The sequence below is a fragment of the Delphinus delphis genome, chromosome 9 (assembly GCF_949987515.2).
Source record: "Delphinus delphis chromosome 9, mDelDel1.2, whole genome shotgun sequence".
Taxonomy (NCBI): Eukaryota; Metazoa; Chordata; class Mammalia; order Artiodactyla; family Delphinidae; genus Delphinus; species Delphinus delphis.
Window position 1 is genome coordinate 22395825 of NC_082691.1, and position 18549 is coordinate 22414373.

General features: G+C 33.9%; 1 protein-coding gene across 1 annotated transcript in view; it reads left to right on the plus strand.

Annotated features, from left to right (window-relative positions):
* PHTF2 (putative homeodomain transcription factor 2) overlaps positions 1-18549 on the plus strand; it is a 163112-nt gene that overhangs the window by 96045 nt on the left and 48518 nt on the right. The window contains exons 11-18 of the mRNA XM_060020316.1: positions 209-337; positions 1807-2079; positions 2312-2443; positions 4887-4973; positions 9911-10066; positions 11334-11429; positions 13680-13805; positions 14484-17258. Of these exons, the coding sequence (XP_059876299.1) occupies positions 209-337; positions 1807-2079; positions 2312-2443; positions 4887-4973; positions 9911-10066; positions 11334-11429; positions 13680-13805; positions 14484-14504 (1020 nt within the window). The 3' untranslated portion in view covers positions 14505-17258. The remainder of the gene's footprint in view (positions 1-208; positions 338-1806; positions 2080-2311; positions 2444-4886; positions 4974-9910; positions 10067-11333; positions 11430-13679; positions 13806-14483; positions 17259-18549) is intronic.

Consider the following 18549-nt stretch of genomic DNA (forward strand, 5'->3'; position numbering starts at 1 on the left):
GAAGCCCTAAGATAGAATTTTAGTGTCATTGAAATTGTACACAATATAGCTTTGTACAGATACATATATTCTATAAATGTAAGTGCATTCACCAATTTCTGTTTTTTAGTGTAGATAAAATAGGGTGTGTATACAGATATATACACACATATATATCTTAATTATGAAATGCAGTTAATATATTCACCAATTTCTTTTTTTTTTATAGAGTCATTTGCCCTGGCTCCATAGTTCCCACCCAGGATTAGAAAAAATAAGCGCTATCGTATGGGAAGGCAATGACTGCAAGAAAGCAGACATGTCTGTACTTGAAATCAGTGGAATGATAATGAACAGAGTGAGTTTTTAAATTTTATTTGTTTAGACAGTGATTATTAATATATTAAATGATTACTGAAATACTAATAACCTACTCACCTCATTTCTTCAACCTGAAAAAGTTAATTTGTATTTAAACAGTGATTTCAACAGTGATTTGTTACCAAATCACTCTCACCTTTTAATGTTTCATATTCTGATTAAGAAGAGATGATACAGTCTAAAATTTTCTACTTTTACGGGTTTTTTTTGCTTTCAATGGGTCAAATTTAGGAGCTGCTAGATATATACAAGTGTTGATGAAAACTTATTTTCCTGTATCATTTATCATGGTTCATTTATTTATTACTACCCAAAACATTAAAAAAAAAATCAAACTGGAAAATTTGTATTGATGCTTGCCAACTTAAATATATCGAAGTAATGCAACTAGTAAAAATCTTGAGTTATTTGAAGATGTAGAATACAAATACTATGGATTTTAATTTCAGTTTCTATTATTATTTCTCTTATTAGATCATTACTACTTTTTAAATTTTACCTGATTCCTCTGGACAACTAAGCATGATTTAAGTTGCAATTTTAAATTTCTTGTGTATTGTTAACTAGAACTTTTGTGCACACGTTATGTGGGACAGGAATTAAAATAACTGGTTTCAGAAATTGATCTACTTCACATCCTATTACATATCTCAGTGTGAGCTATGAAAAGCTATTGACAAGGAGTCCCTAAAGACTTGGATCTAGGTGATATTCTGTACCTTAAGTATCTGGGAATTTTTACATACTGTGTAATATCATGATAAAAAGGTAGCTAGATGATATTTAAGATCCCTCCCAGTCCTACCAATTTTATATTTTCCCATTATTTAATTTCCAACCTTCTTTTTTTATAATTCCCCCGCCCTTTTTCCCCCCTCTTATTTAATTTTTACCCCTCTAGCATAGTCTCTCTTCTGAAATGGTTTCAGAAAAAAATATATATGTGTGTATGTATATAAAAGATAATGGTTTTAGAGTTTAAGGAGATATCCATTTGTATATTGAACTCTTTGAAGAAAAACACAAATTATAAATTTATCGAGTAAGTATATAATTCTAGATTTTTTCTGTAACTGAATTTAAGTGTATATGAGATCTCCTCATTCTTTTCAATATTGCAGTGTTTGTAAGTATTTCTAACTTTTTAATGAGATAAATAGAATTTTTTTTCAAGATCCCAGTTAAGATTGGGTTAGTAAATCCTTTTGTATCTACTTAGTGAATTAGAGATCTGATAATGAAGTGTTTTTAAAAACTGAAAAAATAATGACTTACAGACTTTGAGTAAATTTAAATTTCATTATTCATGTATTAAAACTAATATATTTTAACAAAATTATTTCATATTGCTATAAATAAAATAATGCTTCATTAGGAATTTATTTTACTGTAGATAAAATTTGTGTAAGTTTTTTTTTTTTTCTTTTTTCCTCTCTCTCTATAAAGGTAAACAGCCATATACCAGGAATAGGATACCAGATTTTTGGAAACGCAATCTCTCTAATCCTGGGTTTAACTCCATTTGTTTTCCGACTCTCTCAAGCTACAGATTTGGATCAACTCACAGCACATTCTGCTTCAGAACTTTATGTGATTGCATTTGGTTCTAATGAAGATGTCATAGTTCTTTCTATGGTTATAATAAGTTTTGTGGTTCGTGTGTCTCTTGTGTGGATTTTCTTTTTTTTGCTCTGTGTAGCAGAAAGAACTTATAAACAGGTGGGTATAATATAGACTTCTGAATAGAGAATATTTTCATCCTTTTCATAATATTCAAGGTATTCCTGAAATATTTTAGAATTTCATTAAATCATTTTGAGCTGCTAATTATTTTCCTATTTTGTTTTTGTAATACGTAACCAAATAAAATCTTAATAATCCTTATTTTGTTGATTTTTGTTTTTATATGGTAATCTACTTGAAAATTAACTTTTATTTTAATCTTTTTTAGCGATTACTTTTTGCAAAACTCTTTGGACATTTAACATCGGCAAGGAGGGCTCGAAAATCTGAGGTTCCCCATTTCCGATTGAAGAAAGTACAGAATATAAAAATGTGGCTCTCTCTCCGGTCCTATCTTAAGGTAGAATGGTAGTGATAAAAGTACTCTTAACGTGCTGGCTCCCTCTCATAGTTCCAGTTTCTTTGTCATTATGTATGTATGTCTAGATTTATAGTCAGATTTGTAATCATATGGTGCTATATGGCCACACTTAGTGTTCATTTTGATCCATATGCAGAAATTCAAAATAAATGTTAAACTGGTTCTTTACAGTAAAACATCTGAAGTCTGAAAGGCTTAAATGCATTTTAGGTAGATGATTCAAGATCAGATTGTCCTAAATTTATCTTTGTTCATAAATCTTACCAACTTCTACTCATTCAAAAGCTAGATTAAAGATTTTGTTTCTACCTAGAATGATTATCACAAGCCAGCAGAGGGAGCCCACTGCTTAAAAAAAAGAATAAAAAAAAAATCTGTCAGTGAGTCGTTGAAGTGGCCTATTACTATTTGGAAATTTTAGCTTGCAATTCTAAGCCATCCTTTTCATGCCATTCTTTTTCCTTAATCTTTTAAAATAACTTTCCTAATTATGGAATTAAGATATAAAAACTCAGGAGGGAAATGGGAAACATCTGAATTAGTTTTAGGACAATACTTCTTCTGAGGATTATTTGTTGCATTACCAGTGAATTTCATTATGTATGGAGTAATCATGTCTTAATAAAATTGACCTAAAGGCCAACTATCCTCTGACATACTTAAGTCTTTAATGCTTTTCAGTTTGAAGTAACAAGGAAAGAAGTAGAAAAAATATGCACTGTCTACACTTCTATTTAAAAAATACATTATTCTGTTTATTTATTTAACTTGTTAAATTCAGCTAAGTTAGTCTCCACTGGGAGATGCTGCAGATTGGTGTAGATTATTTTTTCCTCACTGTGACACTTCTGGAAGGATAGATATGATCTTTGTTCCCTGTCTTAGTGAGAAGCCACCTAAAATTTCCCCTCATTATCAACCCTAAGTAGGTATTGTATTCTTTTATGCATTGATTATTTTATTCAATAAACATTTATTTAACGTTAACCATGTTCCATTCACTATTGATGAGATAAAAATCCCTACCCTTAGTAGCTTACACTTCAGTGAGGGAAATATGTAACTCCAGACCTAGGAATTATCCACAGTGCTGACCTCCTCTCTTGCATTTCCAACATTCAGTTTATCACCATTTCCCACCCTTTCTGCTTCCAAAGTATATCTTTTTTTTTTTTTTTTTTTTTTGCGGTATGCGGGCCTCTCACTGCTGTGGCCTCTCCTGCTGCGGAGAACAGGCTCCGGACGCGCAGGCTCAGCGGCCATGGCTCACGGGCCCAGCCGCTCCGCGGCATGCGGAATCCTCCCGGACCGAGGCACGAACCCGTGTCCCCTGCATCGGCAGGTGGACTCTCAACCACTGCACCACCAGGGAAGCCCCAAAATATATCTTGAATCCATTTACTTCTTCTTTTTTTTTTTTTCCCATTTCCACCACCCTAATTGCAGCCACCCATCATCTTCTGCATTGGACTACTGCAGCTGCCTTTTAACTGGCCTCACAGCATTCCTATTTTCTCCTTCTAATATTTTCTTCAGTGTGCTACCAGAGATGTCTTAAAAATGTATATTTGAACATATTCTTAAAGCTTTCTGAAGGTTCTCCATTGATCTTAGGATGAACAACAAGATCTTAGCAATGCCCTTGATGACCTAGCTCCTGTGGATAGCCTGTCTGTCCCTCTTGTCTCGTTTTGAAACACTTTCTTCCCTGCGTTCCAGCCATACTACACTGCTTCAGTTCTTTGAATGCACTATGATCTTTTCTGTTTTATACTCTTGCACATGCCCTTCCTCCTACCAACAACACTGTCATGTGCCATCATGCTCCTGCACCTTAGTTTGGTGTAAATATCACTTCCTTGGAGAGATCTTCCCAGGCCTACATAATCTTTTCGGGAGTTAGGAGTATGGGCCTGGGAAGATCTCCCTAAGGAAGTGATATTTACACCAAACTCCCTACCAGTTTTCTCAAAGCATTTTATACCTTTCCTTCGTAGCACTCCTCACAATTTATATATACATCTATGACTATAAGCTTGATGTCTGACTCCCAACAAGTTCCTGTGATGATAGAGTCCATGTCTGTTTTGTTCTCTGCTGTGTTCCCAGCTCCTAGCACTGTGCCTCATTCTGAGCAGATGCTCAAAAAAACATGTTGAATAAATGATTAGTGTTTGACAAAATGCAATATTTGGAAGTTAACCTAAGAATTCTAGGCTGTATATTCACCATTTTCACTGTGTTGCAAATCCTCAGGAAATAGTAACACTTTATAATTAGAATTCATCTCACAAATTAGGTATATTCTCAGTGCTGTAAGCTATGATCAACGTGCAGTGATGGATCAATACCTAAATTGAAAGCATGGAATTAGCTGCTAATTAGTAAATATATTTAAAAGTGTTTTCCCTTTTTTCCCCAGCGTCGAGGTCCTCAGCGATCAGTTGATGTCATAGTTTCATCTGCTTTCTTGTTAACTATCTCAGTTGTATTTATCTGTTGTGCCCAGGTGAGTTAACTTGTTCTGTAGAAATTAGATAATCAGATCTATAAATATTCAACTTTCTAATAATAAGCAATCAAAGTAATAAGTAATTTGACATTGACTTTTTACAGTTTTTTTTCTGTAGAATAAATAAATGCATGTTACTCATCTGTGTCATGAACAGCAGCTAGCTTATTCTCAGGGGTCTATTGATTGAACATATAATAATTAGTTTTTGTCTACAATTCACCTGGTTATCTTTATTTCCCAAAACAAACTTATAAGTTAGAGTTAGGAAAATTTTCAGACTATTTTCCATGAATCTCTGCTTTCTTCACATTTAATATTAATTCTTTTATTTTGTATCTGAATTGTCACTGTGAGTTGACTGCCTCATGCTCTGAAAAAGAATTCTCATTGCCCAAGATTAGTCAGGAAGCACAAAAATATCTCAGGATATATTCTATGCTATGAAATTTAAACTTCCATTTCCAGTAATAAGACATACTAGATTACCTGAAAATTGTTCTGCTTTAGAACATCATACAATTCTGGGAAAAAACACAGCCTTTTAATATACATAAGTGAGCTTTTTTATATACATATTACATATATGTCTGAGTTTATAGGACAGTAAGGGGCCAAAAATGAAGATAAAAATGAAAAACAGCAATTAATTATATGTGTTAATGTTATGGTGAGGTACATTGTCAGTGTTAGTATCTGAGAGATTTGAGACTTTATGCCCATATGAGGACAAGAAGATGAGGCCTTGACCTGCCATACCTCCTTATACATACACTATAAGGCCAGAATCCTCAAAGGGCCATAGTCTGAGTGAAAATGTGGAATAAGAAAAACAGTGTGCCTAACAGCACAGAAAGATAATAAGGAAGCTTGTCTGATTCTGCCTAGATTTTGGCAAGGAGGCAGGGAAAGTCTCTCCTAAGAATATATAACTGTAGGTCTGCCTTTCACACAGGTTCAGGGTTCAAATGTACATTACAGATCTTGTCCTGTAACCCCTGTGTCAAGAAGTTAATATAAAAAGTAGTCCTAGACTCCTGGATACCTGGAAGAAACAAAACCAAGACTGTTCTTGGAGATGTGACAGCAGCCCTAGGCCTCACAGGATTTCCACAGATAAAGCCCCTTCAGGTTTCAGAACACATGAAAAAACAATCCAACATGAGTGAGTCAACAGATTAACACACAGCAGGAGTACATCTCCAGCTACTTCAGATCTGGTCTAATAAACTATAAGGTTGTTTAAAATGATTGACGATGTATATAACACTAAGAAAAAACAGATTTGAAAAAGAACCAACATTGCTTCATAGAGGTAAAAAAAATACAGTTACTGACATTATTATTAAAACACAACAAACGGAATAAATAGCAGATTTAAGACAGCTAAAGAGAGTGAACTGGGAGATGGAAGAAATTACCCAGAATATAGAACAGAGATGAAGAGATGGAAATATGAAAAGGAGATTGAGACAGTTGGAAGATCCAACATATATCTAATAGGAATTTCAGATGGAAAGAAGAGGGAGAGCAATATTTGGAGAGGTAATGGCTAAGAGTTTTTCTGAATTGATGGAAGACATTAATTTTCAGGTTTAGGAGGCACAACAAGAACAAGAAGCCACAATAAAAATAAATCGACACTTAGACACATTATAGAAAAACTGCAGAACACCAAAAACAGAGAAAAATCTAAAAGCAACCAAAAGGAAAAAGACTGATTTCTTTACTCACAATTGCTTATTGCATTTCAGTCTTTTCTTCAAGGTTTAATTTCCATGTTCCTGAAGTACATGCTGTAGTAGTTATGTCTCTAATGAACATAAAATCTATCGATTGCTATCAACAAAAGACACATGAAATGTAGTAACATTGAAAAGTTTGGAATGTAAAAAGAAAAATATATTGCAGATAAATACTAGCCAAGAGAAAGCTGGTGAACTTACATTAATATCAGATGAAGGAGACTGTAACCTAAGAAGCGTAATTGGGAATAAAGAGAAACCTGACAAAAATTTAGAGAATTATTCATCAGGAAGATCTAATAATTCCAAATTTGTATGCATGTGATTCCATAACTTCAAACATACCTATATACAGTCAAAATCAATAGCACTGTAGTGAGAAATTGACAGAATACCACGTTGGGAAGATTTAATACATTTCTTTCATAATTGATAGATTAAGCAGATGAAAATACAATAGACATGTATCTAAACAAGATAGTTAAAAATTTTGTTCTGTAATTGGACAATACATATTCTTTTCAGGCACAGAACAGTTTGTAAAACTTTTTCATGTACTAGGTGACAAAGTGATTCTCAACTGATGACATACAGACCACTAGCTGTATGCAGTTAAAGTAGAAAACAACGACAGCAACAAGAAAACCATATGTTTGAAAATTTCAAAACATACTTACAAATAACACTTTTTTTTTTTTTTTTTTTTTTTTTTTTTTGCGATACGTGGGCCTCTCACTGTTGTGGCCTCTCCTGTTGCGGAGCACAGGCTCCGGACGTGCAGGCTCAGCGGCCATGGCCCACGGGCCCAGCCGCTCCGCGGCATGTGGGATCATCCCGAACCAGGGCATGAACCTGTGTCCCCTGCATTGGCAGGCGGACTCTCAACCACTGCGCCACCAGGGAAGCCCCCAACAAATAACACATTTTAAAAAAGAAAAATCACAGTATTAAGCTGAAACAGTTGAGAATTTTTTTTCAGAGTACTAGTATAAATTACTTTTGTCATTGAAGTTAAAAGCTTAAGTGGACTATTTTGTAGAAATGTGTGATTTATTAAGTAAAACTGACTCAGAAAGTAACTGAAAAGCTGAGAAGACCTATAACCATAAAGCAGTACTGATTCAGTAGTTTGAAAATCTGCTAGCAACAAAAATCATCTAGACCCATGTCGTTTTTACAGATGAATTTTGCCAAATGTTCGAATAAACAAGTAATCCTAATCCTACACAAAAGATCTAGAGAGAAGAGGGAATATTCCCCCAACTCATTTTATATACTTAGTATAACCTTGTTACCAATACCAGACAGATAGTATGAAAATAGGAAGCAGTGAGCTAACTTAGATTCAGAGATACTAGGAAGATGAAGCTAGCAATTTAATAACTAAATATGCCATGACCAAGACAGTCTATCCCTGGGATGCAAAGATTTTCAACATTAGAAAAGCCATTTATCTAGTTTGAACTCCTTTAATTGATTAAAGAAGGAGAAATCATCTGATCATCTACATATTTACAGAAAACAAATTGGCAAATTTCAGTGGAGATTCATACAATGACTGGAAAGTACTGTTCTTAGTTAGATAAAAGGATATCTTTCAAAAACTGGAGCAAACATTATACATATGATATTTATTATCTTGGAGATATTTACTTTAAAATCAGGAATGAGACGGGTACCCTGTCTATAACTTCTAGACAGCATTTTAATGGAGGGTACTAACCAGTGAAGATAGGAAAAAGAAATTGTATAAAGATTGGAAAAGAAAGCATTGTAGACTATATGATTGTGTAGAATATTCAGGTAACTTTAAGGACAAATTATTAAAAATATACATTTTTTAGAAGGTCAAGATCAACAAAAATGGATATAACATCAACATAAAAGAATCAATTTTGTTCCTATAAGCCAAATATCAGCAAACTTCCTCTGTAAAGGGCCAGACAGTAAATATTTTAGACTTTTGCCTGATACCTGCAGTCTCTCATATATTCTTCTGTCCTGCCCTTCCCTAAAAATTGTAAGTACTACAAAAGGCACCATAAACAACAAAAGAGAGTCTGGGAAGAGATACTGACAAAATAACATGATTTAAATAGCTTTGTTATTCAGAATATATAACGTCTACAAATCAATTAAAAAAACAGACAACGTAATAGAAAAAAATTAGATACAGAATATAAAAAGATAACTTACAGGAGAGGAAGCATAGTAACTAATAAGCATATGAAACATTCATTCTCCCTAAGTAATCAGGAAAAGTAAAATTAAAACAGTAAGAGAACAGTTTATACTCATCAGATTGGCAGATTGGTGCTAAGAAGTTGAATAATACCAAGTGTGGACAAATATGAGGGCAAAGGGAAGACTGATACACTGCTGAGAGTATAAATTGGCACAGCTGTTTTCAGAGACAAGTTTGTAATATCTACTAAAGTTGAATGTGTGAATATCCAAGGACTCAGCAGTTTTACTCCTAGCTATTAACTCCTCGAGAAAGTCTTATATATGTGCACAAGGAGACGAGATGCATAAGAGAATATTTATTGCAGTATTGTTTATAATAAGGAAATTGACAACACAATAAATGTTAATTGGTAGAGTAGGCCAATCCACTGTGGTTGATTGTTTTACTGTAGTACCTTTGTAGGAGTTAGAATGAATGAATTTGAGCTTAATGTATCATGGAAAAATGGATAATCTTTGAAAACAAAAATCCAGTAGAATAAAAAGCAAATTGAAGAATGATATGGGCAATGTGATAGCATTTATATAAATTCTAAAATATATATAAAATAACATAGTTTAAGGATAAATATGTAGCTAAACTATAAAAACTGCATGGAAAAGGTAAATGCAAAATTCATTACCCTTACAGAGGGGTGGGGAAGAAGGGGAATGATGAAAGGAAAAGTTTAAAGGGGCTTCAACTGAAGCTTTAATCTTCTATTTTTCAAAAATCTGAAAGAATATTGCAAAATATTAAGATTTGACAGAAGTAACTAGATGGGTTTTGATTACATTATACCTTTTATGTGCTTGAAATATTTCCTAATAAATGTGGAATGTTTTAAAAATGTAATTCTATATCCATGATCTATCTGTATGAAGTAAAATGTTATTTTCTTTTAAAAAGAAATTGTTTGAATCATATTGTTTCTTCATATTGCCTTTTTCATACACTTTCAGTTGCTTCATGTACATGAGATCTTCCTTGATTGTCACTACAATTGGGAACTGGTAATCTGGTGCATCTCGTTAACACTTTTTCTCCTAAGATTTGTTACCCTTGGATCAGAAACAAGTAAAAAATATAGCAATACCTCAATATTACTTACTGAACAGGTGAGAATGCATGTTTATTATGTTTTAAATTAATGTCTATAGTCTACATATTAAACTAAAATGTTTACATTTACTTCAATTTTTTATAATTAATTATTTATTTTTGGCTGCATTGAGTCTTCGTTGCTGCACACGGGCTTTCTCTAGTTGCAGTGAGCGGGGGCTACTCTTTGTTGTGGTGCGCGGGCTTCTCATTGCGGTGGCTTCTCTTGTTGCGGAACACAGGCTCTAGGCGCACGGGCTTCAGTAGCTGTGGCACGTGGGCTCAGTGGTTGTGGCTCGCGGGCTCTAGAGCACAGCCTCAGCAGTCGTGGCACACAGGCTTAGTTGCTCCGCGGCATGTGGGATCTTCCCGGACCAGGGATCGAACCAATGTCCCCAGCATTAGCAGGCGAATTCTTATCCACTGCACCACCAGGGAAGTCCCATATTTACTTTAAAATTTTCAGGAACCTATGTTATTAGATTAAGACCATTTGTGTTATAGAGCAAAACTTGAAATTTGATAGGGCACAAGCCTTTCTTCAGTGTTTCTGCCTTGATGCAGACTTCAAGTCTAATCTACTGTTTTTATGTCGCATATTCATTTGATAAGAAGGAAGTAGCATTTGTAGAAATGATGGATTTTAAACCATTAGTGGGGTATGTTTGCTTTGCAGTGTAGCAGAGCTGTATTTGAATAAGCATAAACTTTCATTCAATAGAAAGTATAAAGGATAGTAATTTTGATGCTTAACTTTATTTTGAATGAATTTGTTTAAACGTTTTCCTTATCATTTCATAGGAATTATTTAAACAAACTTATTTCTAGTGAACTTGTTGAGTAATTTTGTCAGGGATAGTTTGATTTTTAAAAATTGGTAGTCATGTCAGACCAAGTCAATTAGAGGGAAAGGGGAAAGTAGCAGACAAACCAATTGATTTACTTACTCCAGTTATTATTTATTCTCAGGGTTGATTTGACCCTGTGACTAAGGTGTTTTGCATTTTAAATAATGACATCCAGTTTTCCTTCTTTCAGCTTTTAGTTACGTTTGAAAAGTTTAAGTAACAGTTATTATTTTCTTATTATAAAATAATATGTTCACTGTAGGAAATTTGGAATATACGGTTAAGTCTGAAGAAGAATATTAATATCACCTATAATCTCAATAATAGCCAGAGAACTACTACTACTATTTTAGCAGATATCTCTAAATACCTTTTAAAAACAAAGTATTTGTTATAATTTTAAGTATATTTAATTATTTATTCTTTTTAATAAAAGATAAACCTCTACTTGAAAATGGAGAAGAAACCTAACAAAAAGGAGGAACTGACACTAGTGAATAATGTTTTAAAACTGGCTACTAAACTGCTAAAGGTAAAAACGAAATTAAAAATGGACATGATGTAGAAAATGCTGCTCTAACATTATATCTTAGTTTTTTGTTTGTAGATCCTACTTGGTGTTTGGTTTTCATGGTTATCAAAATTGTTTTCCAAATTATTTTTGAGCACATTCATGCAATAGACATTTTATTTCTCATTGAAAAATTAATCCAAGTAATCCAGATCAGTGCATTTTGAAATTTTATTCACTTTTGAAATTTTAAGACTTTTAATAATGTTTAGAGTATTGTAGAGGTTGGCATCTTTGGAAATGTTTTGCATCCTAGAACTTAAAATAGATTTTGAAAAAGAAGATTTGATGTTAATTTGCAAATTTTTTTCATTTTGTATTTCTCAGAGCCGTCTTCTGCTTGCTTTGCCTGAGTTGGTTTAAAAAGTAGTTATACATAATCATTATAATAAATAGGTATCACCAATAAATATTTAAATTTTCAAAGCATTTTGGTAACAATCAAAAAGAATATAATTTCAGTATATCTGATCTCATAATAATAACTTTGGAGGTAATTTAATAAAGTATCTTTATCACTGCTTTGCAATGTTAGTAATGCTTTTTCTTCTTAAAAGGAAAATATTTTTTTAAATCTCAGTTTCTGTAACAAATTGAATGTAATTCTTAAAGTTGTTTTTAAGTGTTCATAGAATGGTATGAAATTAGTTGTGTCTCAATGCTATGGTTAATTCTTCAGTCAGTTCTTCAGTCTTAAAATGCATTAAGAGGGTATAGATTGCACATCACAGTATAAGGCATTGAAAGAGTTCAGAAGAGGTGGGTGGGTTTTTTGATAAGTAGATATTGAATATCTTGATAGTGTAGGCACTATGCTAGATGGGAGAAGGCTATAAAGATGACACTTGTGAGTAGCTTCAATTGCAAAGTAGAAAGAAATATAAAAGTAACTAAAATACAAAGCACAACAGTCTTCTAGTCAGAACCTGGGACTTAATATATAGGTTGCGCCTTCTCTCTCACTTTTCACAGCCAAGAAATTCTCGGGCCCATTGGCTCAACCTCTCAAAATCTTCCAGTTCGTCCCCTCTTCCCTCTCAGTACTGCTCTAAGTCAGACCCTCATCATATCTCACTTGAGCTTTCAGTACACCGAGCTCTTAGGGCGTTCCTCCTTCTGGTCTCGTTGCTCTCTAATCCGTATTTCTCACACGCACATCTGATATACTACTCCCCCAATTAAATTCCTTTAGTGCCAGTCTTTAGGCACAGTTTGCCCAAAGGATGACCTTTACCTAAGTAGTACGTAAGGTACGTCTTCCCATGCACAACCTGTAGTAATTCAAAGGTGCCATATTCTCATGTGTCTTAGGGAATACCAGCTTTCCCCCCATGCACTAAGTTTCAGGAGCACCTTCCTGTATGGCCCTCTGCCTTTTATGCATATCTCTTTTGTGGGACTCTCGTAGTTGAATTATTTATTTGCATGTCTATTAGACTGCAAAGTCCTTCAGCATGGGGACTGAATCTTAACTTCTCAGAGTCTAGCACAGTGCCTGGCACATATAGAACTTTAAATGTTTGAATCAGTCAATTAATTAATGAATCCATGTATTTGAAAATTGTCTCAAGGGGGAGTTTTTACTATATGTATTAATATTGGCTGAAAATTTGGCTAACTAAATTTCTAAATCTTCTGCGAAAAGATATTCTCTTTCAGTTTCTATTCTTACAATAAAAAATATTCTTTAACCTTGTACCTACTAGATCGATACTTTATTAGTCATTCATTTGGGATAGAAATTGGAGTTACAAATTTAGGTTACAGAGTTCTTTTTTTTTTTTTTTTTTTTTTTTTTTTGCGGTACGCGGCCCTCTCACTGCTGTGGCCTCTCCCGCCACGGAGCACAGGCTCCAGACGCGCAGGCCCAGCGGCCATGGCCCACGGGCCCAGCCGCTCCTCGGCACGCGGGATCCTCCCGGACCGGGGCACGAACCCGCGTCCCCTGCATCGGCAGGCAGACCCCCAACCACTGCGCCACCAGGGAAGCCCAGAGTTCTTTTAAATGAAAGTCATTTTCTCCTAAGAAAACCTAAAAGTATATTTACTTATTTCAAGTTCAACCAAGTTTATTCTTTCTAAAGCTATCATAATTTTGTAACTTTTTTTTGAAACAGTGTTTCTAAAAATTCTCTTTGCATATTGTCCTGAATTAATTTAACTGATAATTCTTAATGAATCTGGGCTCATGGTTTTTTCCTCTTTTGCTAGGAATTGGACAGTCCCTTTAGATTATACGGGCTTACAATGAATCCACTGCTTTATAACATCACCCAGGTCGTCATCCTGTCAGCTGTTTCTGGTGTTATCAGTGACTTACTTGGATTTAATTTAAAGGTAAGAGCCTGCAGGTATTTTAAAATTTCTTAGTGCCTTATTATATTTTTGTGACATTTATTTTACCCCAGCACTGTTGAGATCTCACATGTACAGTAAGGGAGTCATTTTGATTTTATTGTATAATATTAAATATTAATTAAGTAATTTCACATTTAATTTCAAAGAATGATAAATATTCTTGGTTTATAATACGGATGGAACTCCTAATTTGGAACAGTATTCATTACAAATGGGACTCTTGTATAGGATAAGTTGAAGTATTTATTTTTACTCATCTATAATCTGAATCTAATTTAGGTGATAAAAAAGAAAAAAAAGAGCCCTATTTCTGGTTTTGGCCATAAGTTATATTATTTATCTATATAGCAATGCATACATCCTCCAACATGTGCAAAGCTGCTAGTGAGTAAGGTGTAGTATATTCATATTAACAAGTAGTATGTGTATATTGCCACCTCCTAGTAAAAAAAAGCAAGAGAAATCTGATTTCCACGTTTTTATTTGTTTAAGGTGAATTCTTCTTGAAAATAAAAGGATAAAAGAATTTAAAATAGTAGAACCTACACTTGTTTATGAATGAAATTTAGATAAAAACAGTATTATGTGATATAATTTAATAAGTTGTAGTATCAAAACTGGCTCTAATGGTCACTATTTCTATTATTTTTTCACTAGCTTTGGAAGATTAAATCATGACAATTCAGAGAAAAGAAGATGTAGCCTCTTTTCCAGAATAAGAGTACCAACTAAGCTGCCTGAAAGCAGTCACTGACTCTTTGCTTCAGGAGTCTCAGCTGGGAAATTGAAGTGTTTACATCAGACTGTCCTGTGCAATTCTTATATTTATTTCACTTGTTCACTGTTTTTTACATTTATTTTAGTCTTTATATTTTATTTTTAGCTTTGATGTACTTACTTGTTGAAAGGGTGATAAAACTGATATCCAGATACTTGAGATCCTGGTAATTGCTCGTAAATAATGACAAAATAACAAATCGTGAGAAGAGAAGCCATTGCTAAGCACTGTTTCTCCGTCAATGCCGTGACTTGCCTTACTTGAGGAAAACTTCTTTAACTTTATAACCTAGCATTGGACTCAGCTAAACACATAAAGCATTTTCTTCAGTAAATCAAGATCCAGTCAGGGTTTCTTTTGAATTATTTCAGAACAATGCCAGGATCTAAATTGATTAAGCTGCAGTTTAAGCACCCTTCAGTATTAATATATATGGTATTACACAACAGGTCAACAAGTGCTCTTTGATGATAAAACTCTTAATAGAGCAATAATTGTAAATGGTTACCATACTGTAAGATATTTTGATAAAAATTAACTAGTAATAATTGTATTTATTTGAAACACTGGGCTGTTTGCACAGCTCCAACTGTGCATGCTCAAAATGTGCACTTTTTAAAATTGTTACTTTTAATGCGTATCTTTATATGGGATATGTTATAGTGTACTAGGGCATGATATGGTATCCTTTTGAGTGAGGTATATGCTCATCTCACAAGTGAAGTGCCTATTGATATTACTAAAGTACATTATGTTTACTCAAGTAAAATAATTTTCTCCCTATGGTACACTATAGTGTATGCTATTCATACCACACTCAAATGAACAACTTAAGAATAAGGTTAAGAACCAATTAAATATTCTTCTGATTGTTAGTTGTAAAACTGTATCTGAATTTTCAGGAAAAATAGCTATAGCTTGCAAATTCTACCTTCTAAACTTAGTCTGGTACATCTACCCCCTCAACCCCCAATTATATAAGGGCTATTTTAGATGCTTTTAACCTAGAAAGTTAACCCCCTCCCCCCTAAATAATTTGCCAAGTTTCCAAATGAGAACTTATCCTGTTGGCATGTTAGGTAAATAGGGCGAATATGATGGTATCTTACATTGGGCCTTGATTTTAAGTTGTTATGTTTGTACAATCAAGAAATTTTAGGAGTTACGTGAAACATGAAATGTTTTAGCAAACTTTTTTTTTTAAAACTGGGTATCTAGTTTCTAAGACAAAGAATTTATTTGAGACAGTCTAGAATTTTCTTGGTGCAAGGTGTATCATGTTGAATATCCTCACATTTTTTACCATGTTTCTGGGAATTTAAAATAATTAATTGTAAATTATTTATTTGATTGGTGCAGTTCTAATCCCCAAATCATCTTAAGATCAGGAATGTGTAGAGAACAGAGCCATATCGTAATATCACTTTGCTCTCACCATTCCTTTTGATCAGCCTCAATTCAGCCATATTTTCTTTCTGTAGAAAACAACAAAAGTATTTTATTTTATTTGCCTGTGTTCTAATATGTTTAATAATGACCAAAGTGCATTCTGAGTTTTTTCAAGGAATGTATTACTGGAGCTTTAAGAACATACTTATTTTCTCCTGTGAAAAATTAGGCTTTTTCTGATATGTTTCTTCTTCCTCTATTGTCTAATGTTGAGGTTATTTCTAGGAATTATATTTTATAAACTTTTTCAAAATAAGGTACATACCTATACAGAACTTAACATTTTGCACAGAATATATCGAATATATTTTGAAAAAAAAAGTACAGCATGAGTTCTGTTAGGAATAAAAATGAAACTATTGTATCTCACAGAAAAACTTATTTCAGAATGGAAATATTTTTGAGAAAAGTAGCTGAGTAAACTGATTTAGAAAGATGCTTGTTTTTGATTGCAGTTCATTTTAACTTAGAGTTGGGAGTTGATTTATTGAGTACAGTGTACCTCTCAACAATGTATTAATATGTTGAATTATGTCACTAATGTGGGCAGCAGTAGAATACTGAAAGGAAAAAGTTGTCATTTTAAGTAATTTCAGAACATTAATGGAACTGTTTTCAAAGCAGAAAAATTGACATTGCTGCCTTTAAGAATACAATGAATGTAAGAAATTGAAAGAAATTGTAACATATCACATAATATAGAAAAGGCAGTTCGAAGATAGAATTGTGGCAGATGTTGTGTGTTAACTGTTGTTTCTTTGCCACACATGTCGTATTTGAAAGTTTGAACAGCAAGTTTAAAATAAAACATTCTATGACTGACAGTATTAAACTAGAAGTGTTTTCTTTTTTTTCTAATTTTCAAGTCATGCACATTTCTATGGTAATTTTATATTTACTGTAGCATAAACTTTAGGTATAACTGTTAGATTTGAGAGGAGTGGGAAAACATTTTAAAAACCTTTCCAACATTTCAGTTTTTGTTGATTCTCAGAACATGAAAGAAGAATATGTGCGCAGGCTTTTCATCACCAAAATGCTATGACATCATTAATGTTTGTTTGCTTGTTTGTTTGTATTTAGAAACAGAAAACTGGCTGTAGCCTGGGATATTAAAATTAATTGCCAGAAGGATAGTGGTGTTTTTAATCAAGTGATTTTGCACGTGAATTCAGCGCGAGAGATTATGGCCAATAATAACATAGGTAAGCATTCTAATATTTCTGTTATGTGATTGGTACAAGTGTTCATAGGACTTAAATTAATCAGGGACTATTAATTCAAGTGCACTTTCCAACTTACTTTAAGCTTAGAATTGGCTCTCTTAATGAGTCTCCCTTACAAACAGAGCAATATGACTTGCATCTCTTTAATTTGCTGTATCACTTAGAACACTAATTCTCAACCTTTTTTCTACCAAGCCTTTAAGAAAGATACCACAAATGCTTATCAATAGCACTGGCTCCCCACGGTGCTTTGTGGGGAGTAGGCTGTGAATCTAGGATGTGGTATAGGTATACTTTCAAAAAAGTATTCCTTAAGTGACTTTGAAAATTTGTTCCACCTATGATTCCTCACCACCTTGAGAATTACTGTCTTAAGATCAGGAATTTTAGAGAGTGTAAATTCCATGAGAATGTAACTACATTCACCAGTGTTTTCCCAGCACATAAAATAGTGCCTAATCTCAGTCTGTTTACTGAATGAATGAAAGAATGAATGACGACTTGAGTCAAATACAACCCAGACACCACCTAGTCCAAAGTCCTCATTTTACTAGGTAAAAAAACTGAGGCAGGGCTTCCCTGGTGGCGCAGTGGTTGAGAGTCTGCCTGCCGATGCAGGGGACGCGGGTTCGTGCCCCAGTCCGGGAGGATCCCACATGCTGCAGAGCGGCTAGGCCTGTGAGCCATGGCTGCTGAGCCTGCGCGTCCGGAGCCTGTGCTCCGCAACGGGAGAGGCCACAACAGTGAGAGGCCTGCATACCGCAAAAAAAAAAAAACTGAGGCCACAAAAGAGGTTAAAAAGCTTGCCTAAGGTTCCACAACTAGAACCCACACTCCTTTATTCCCTTCAAAGGTGTGTTCTGTAATAGCACCTCTGTACCTCTTGACGGATCAAAATAATTAAACGTAGAAAAATATTCTGGAGAGGACAAAGATTTATAAATCAGTCCATATTTGTAGTAAGGTCATATATAAACTACTAAGCTTTTGGCAATAGGAGAAAGTCAGAATTCATTTGACAGCTCCCTATTCAGCTCTCTGCAGTGTAACCTCTTGGAAAGAACACATGCTTAGGAGTCAAACTTGTTTTACATTTTTGGGCAAATTACTTAACCTCTGTGAACTTTGGTTTTCTCAGCTGTAACTTACAGTTATACCTATTTTACAGGACTATTAGGAAGATTAATAAGATAACATATGTAAAGCACCTAGCACTGGAACTGACATGTATTGGGTGTGAAGAAAGATTGGTTCTCTTCCCCTTCTAAAT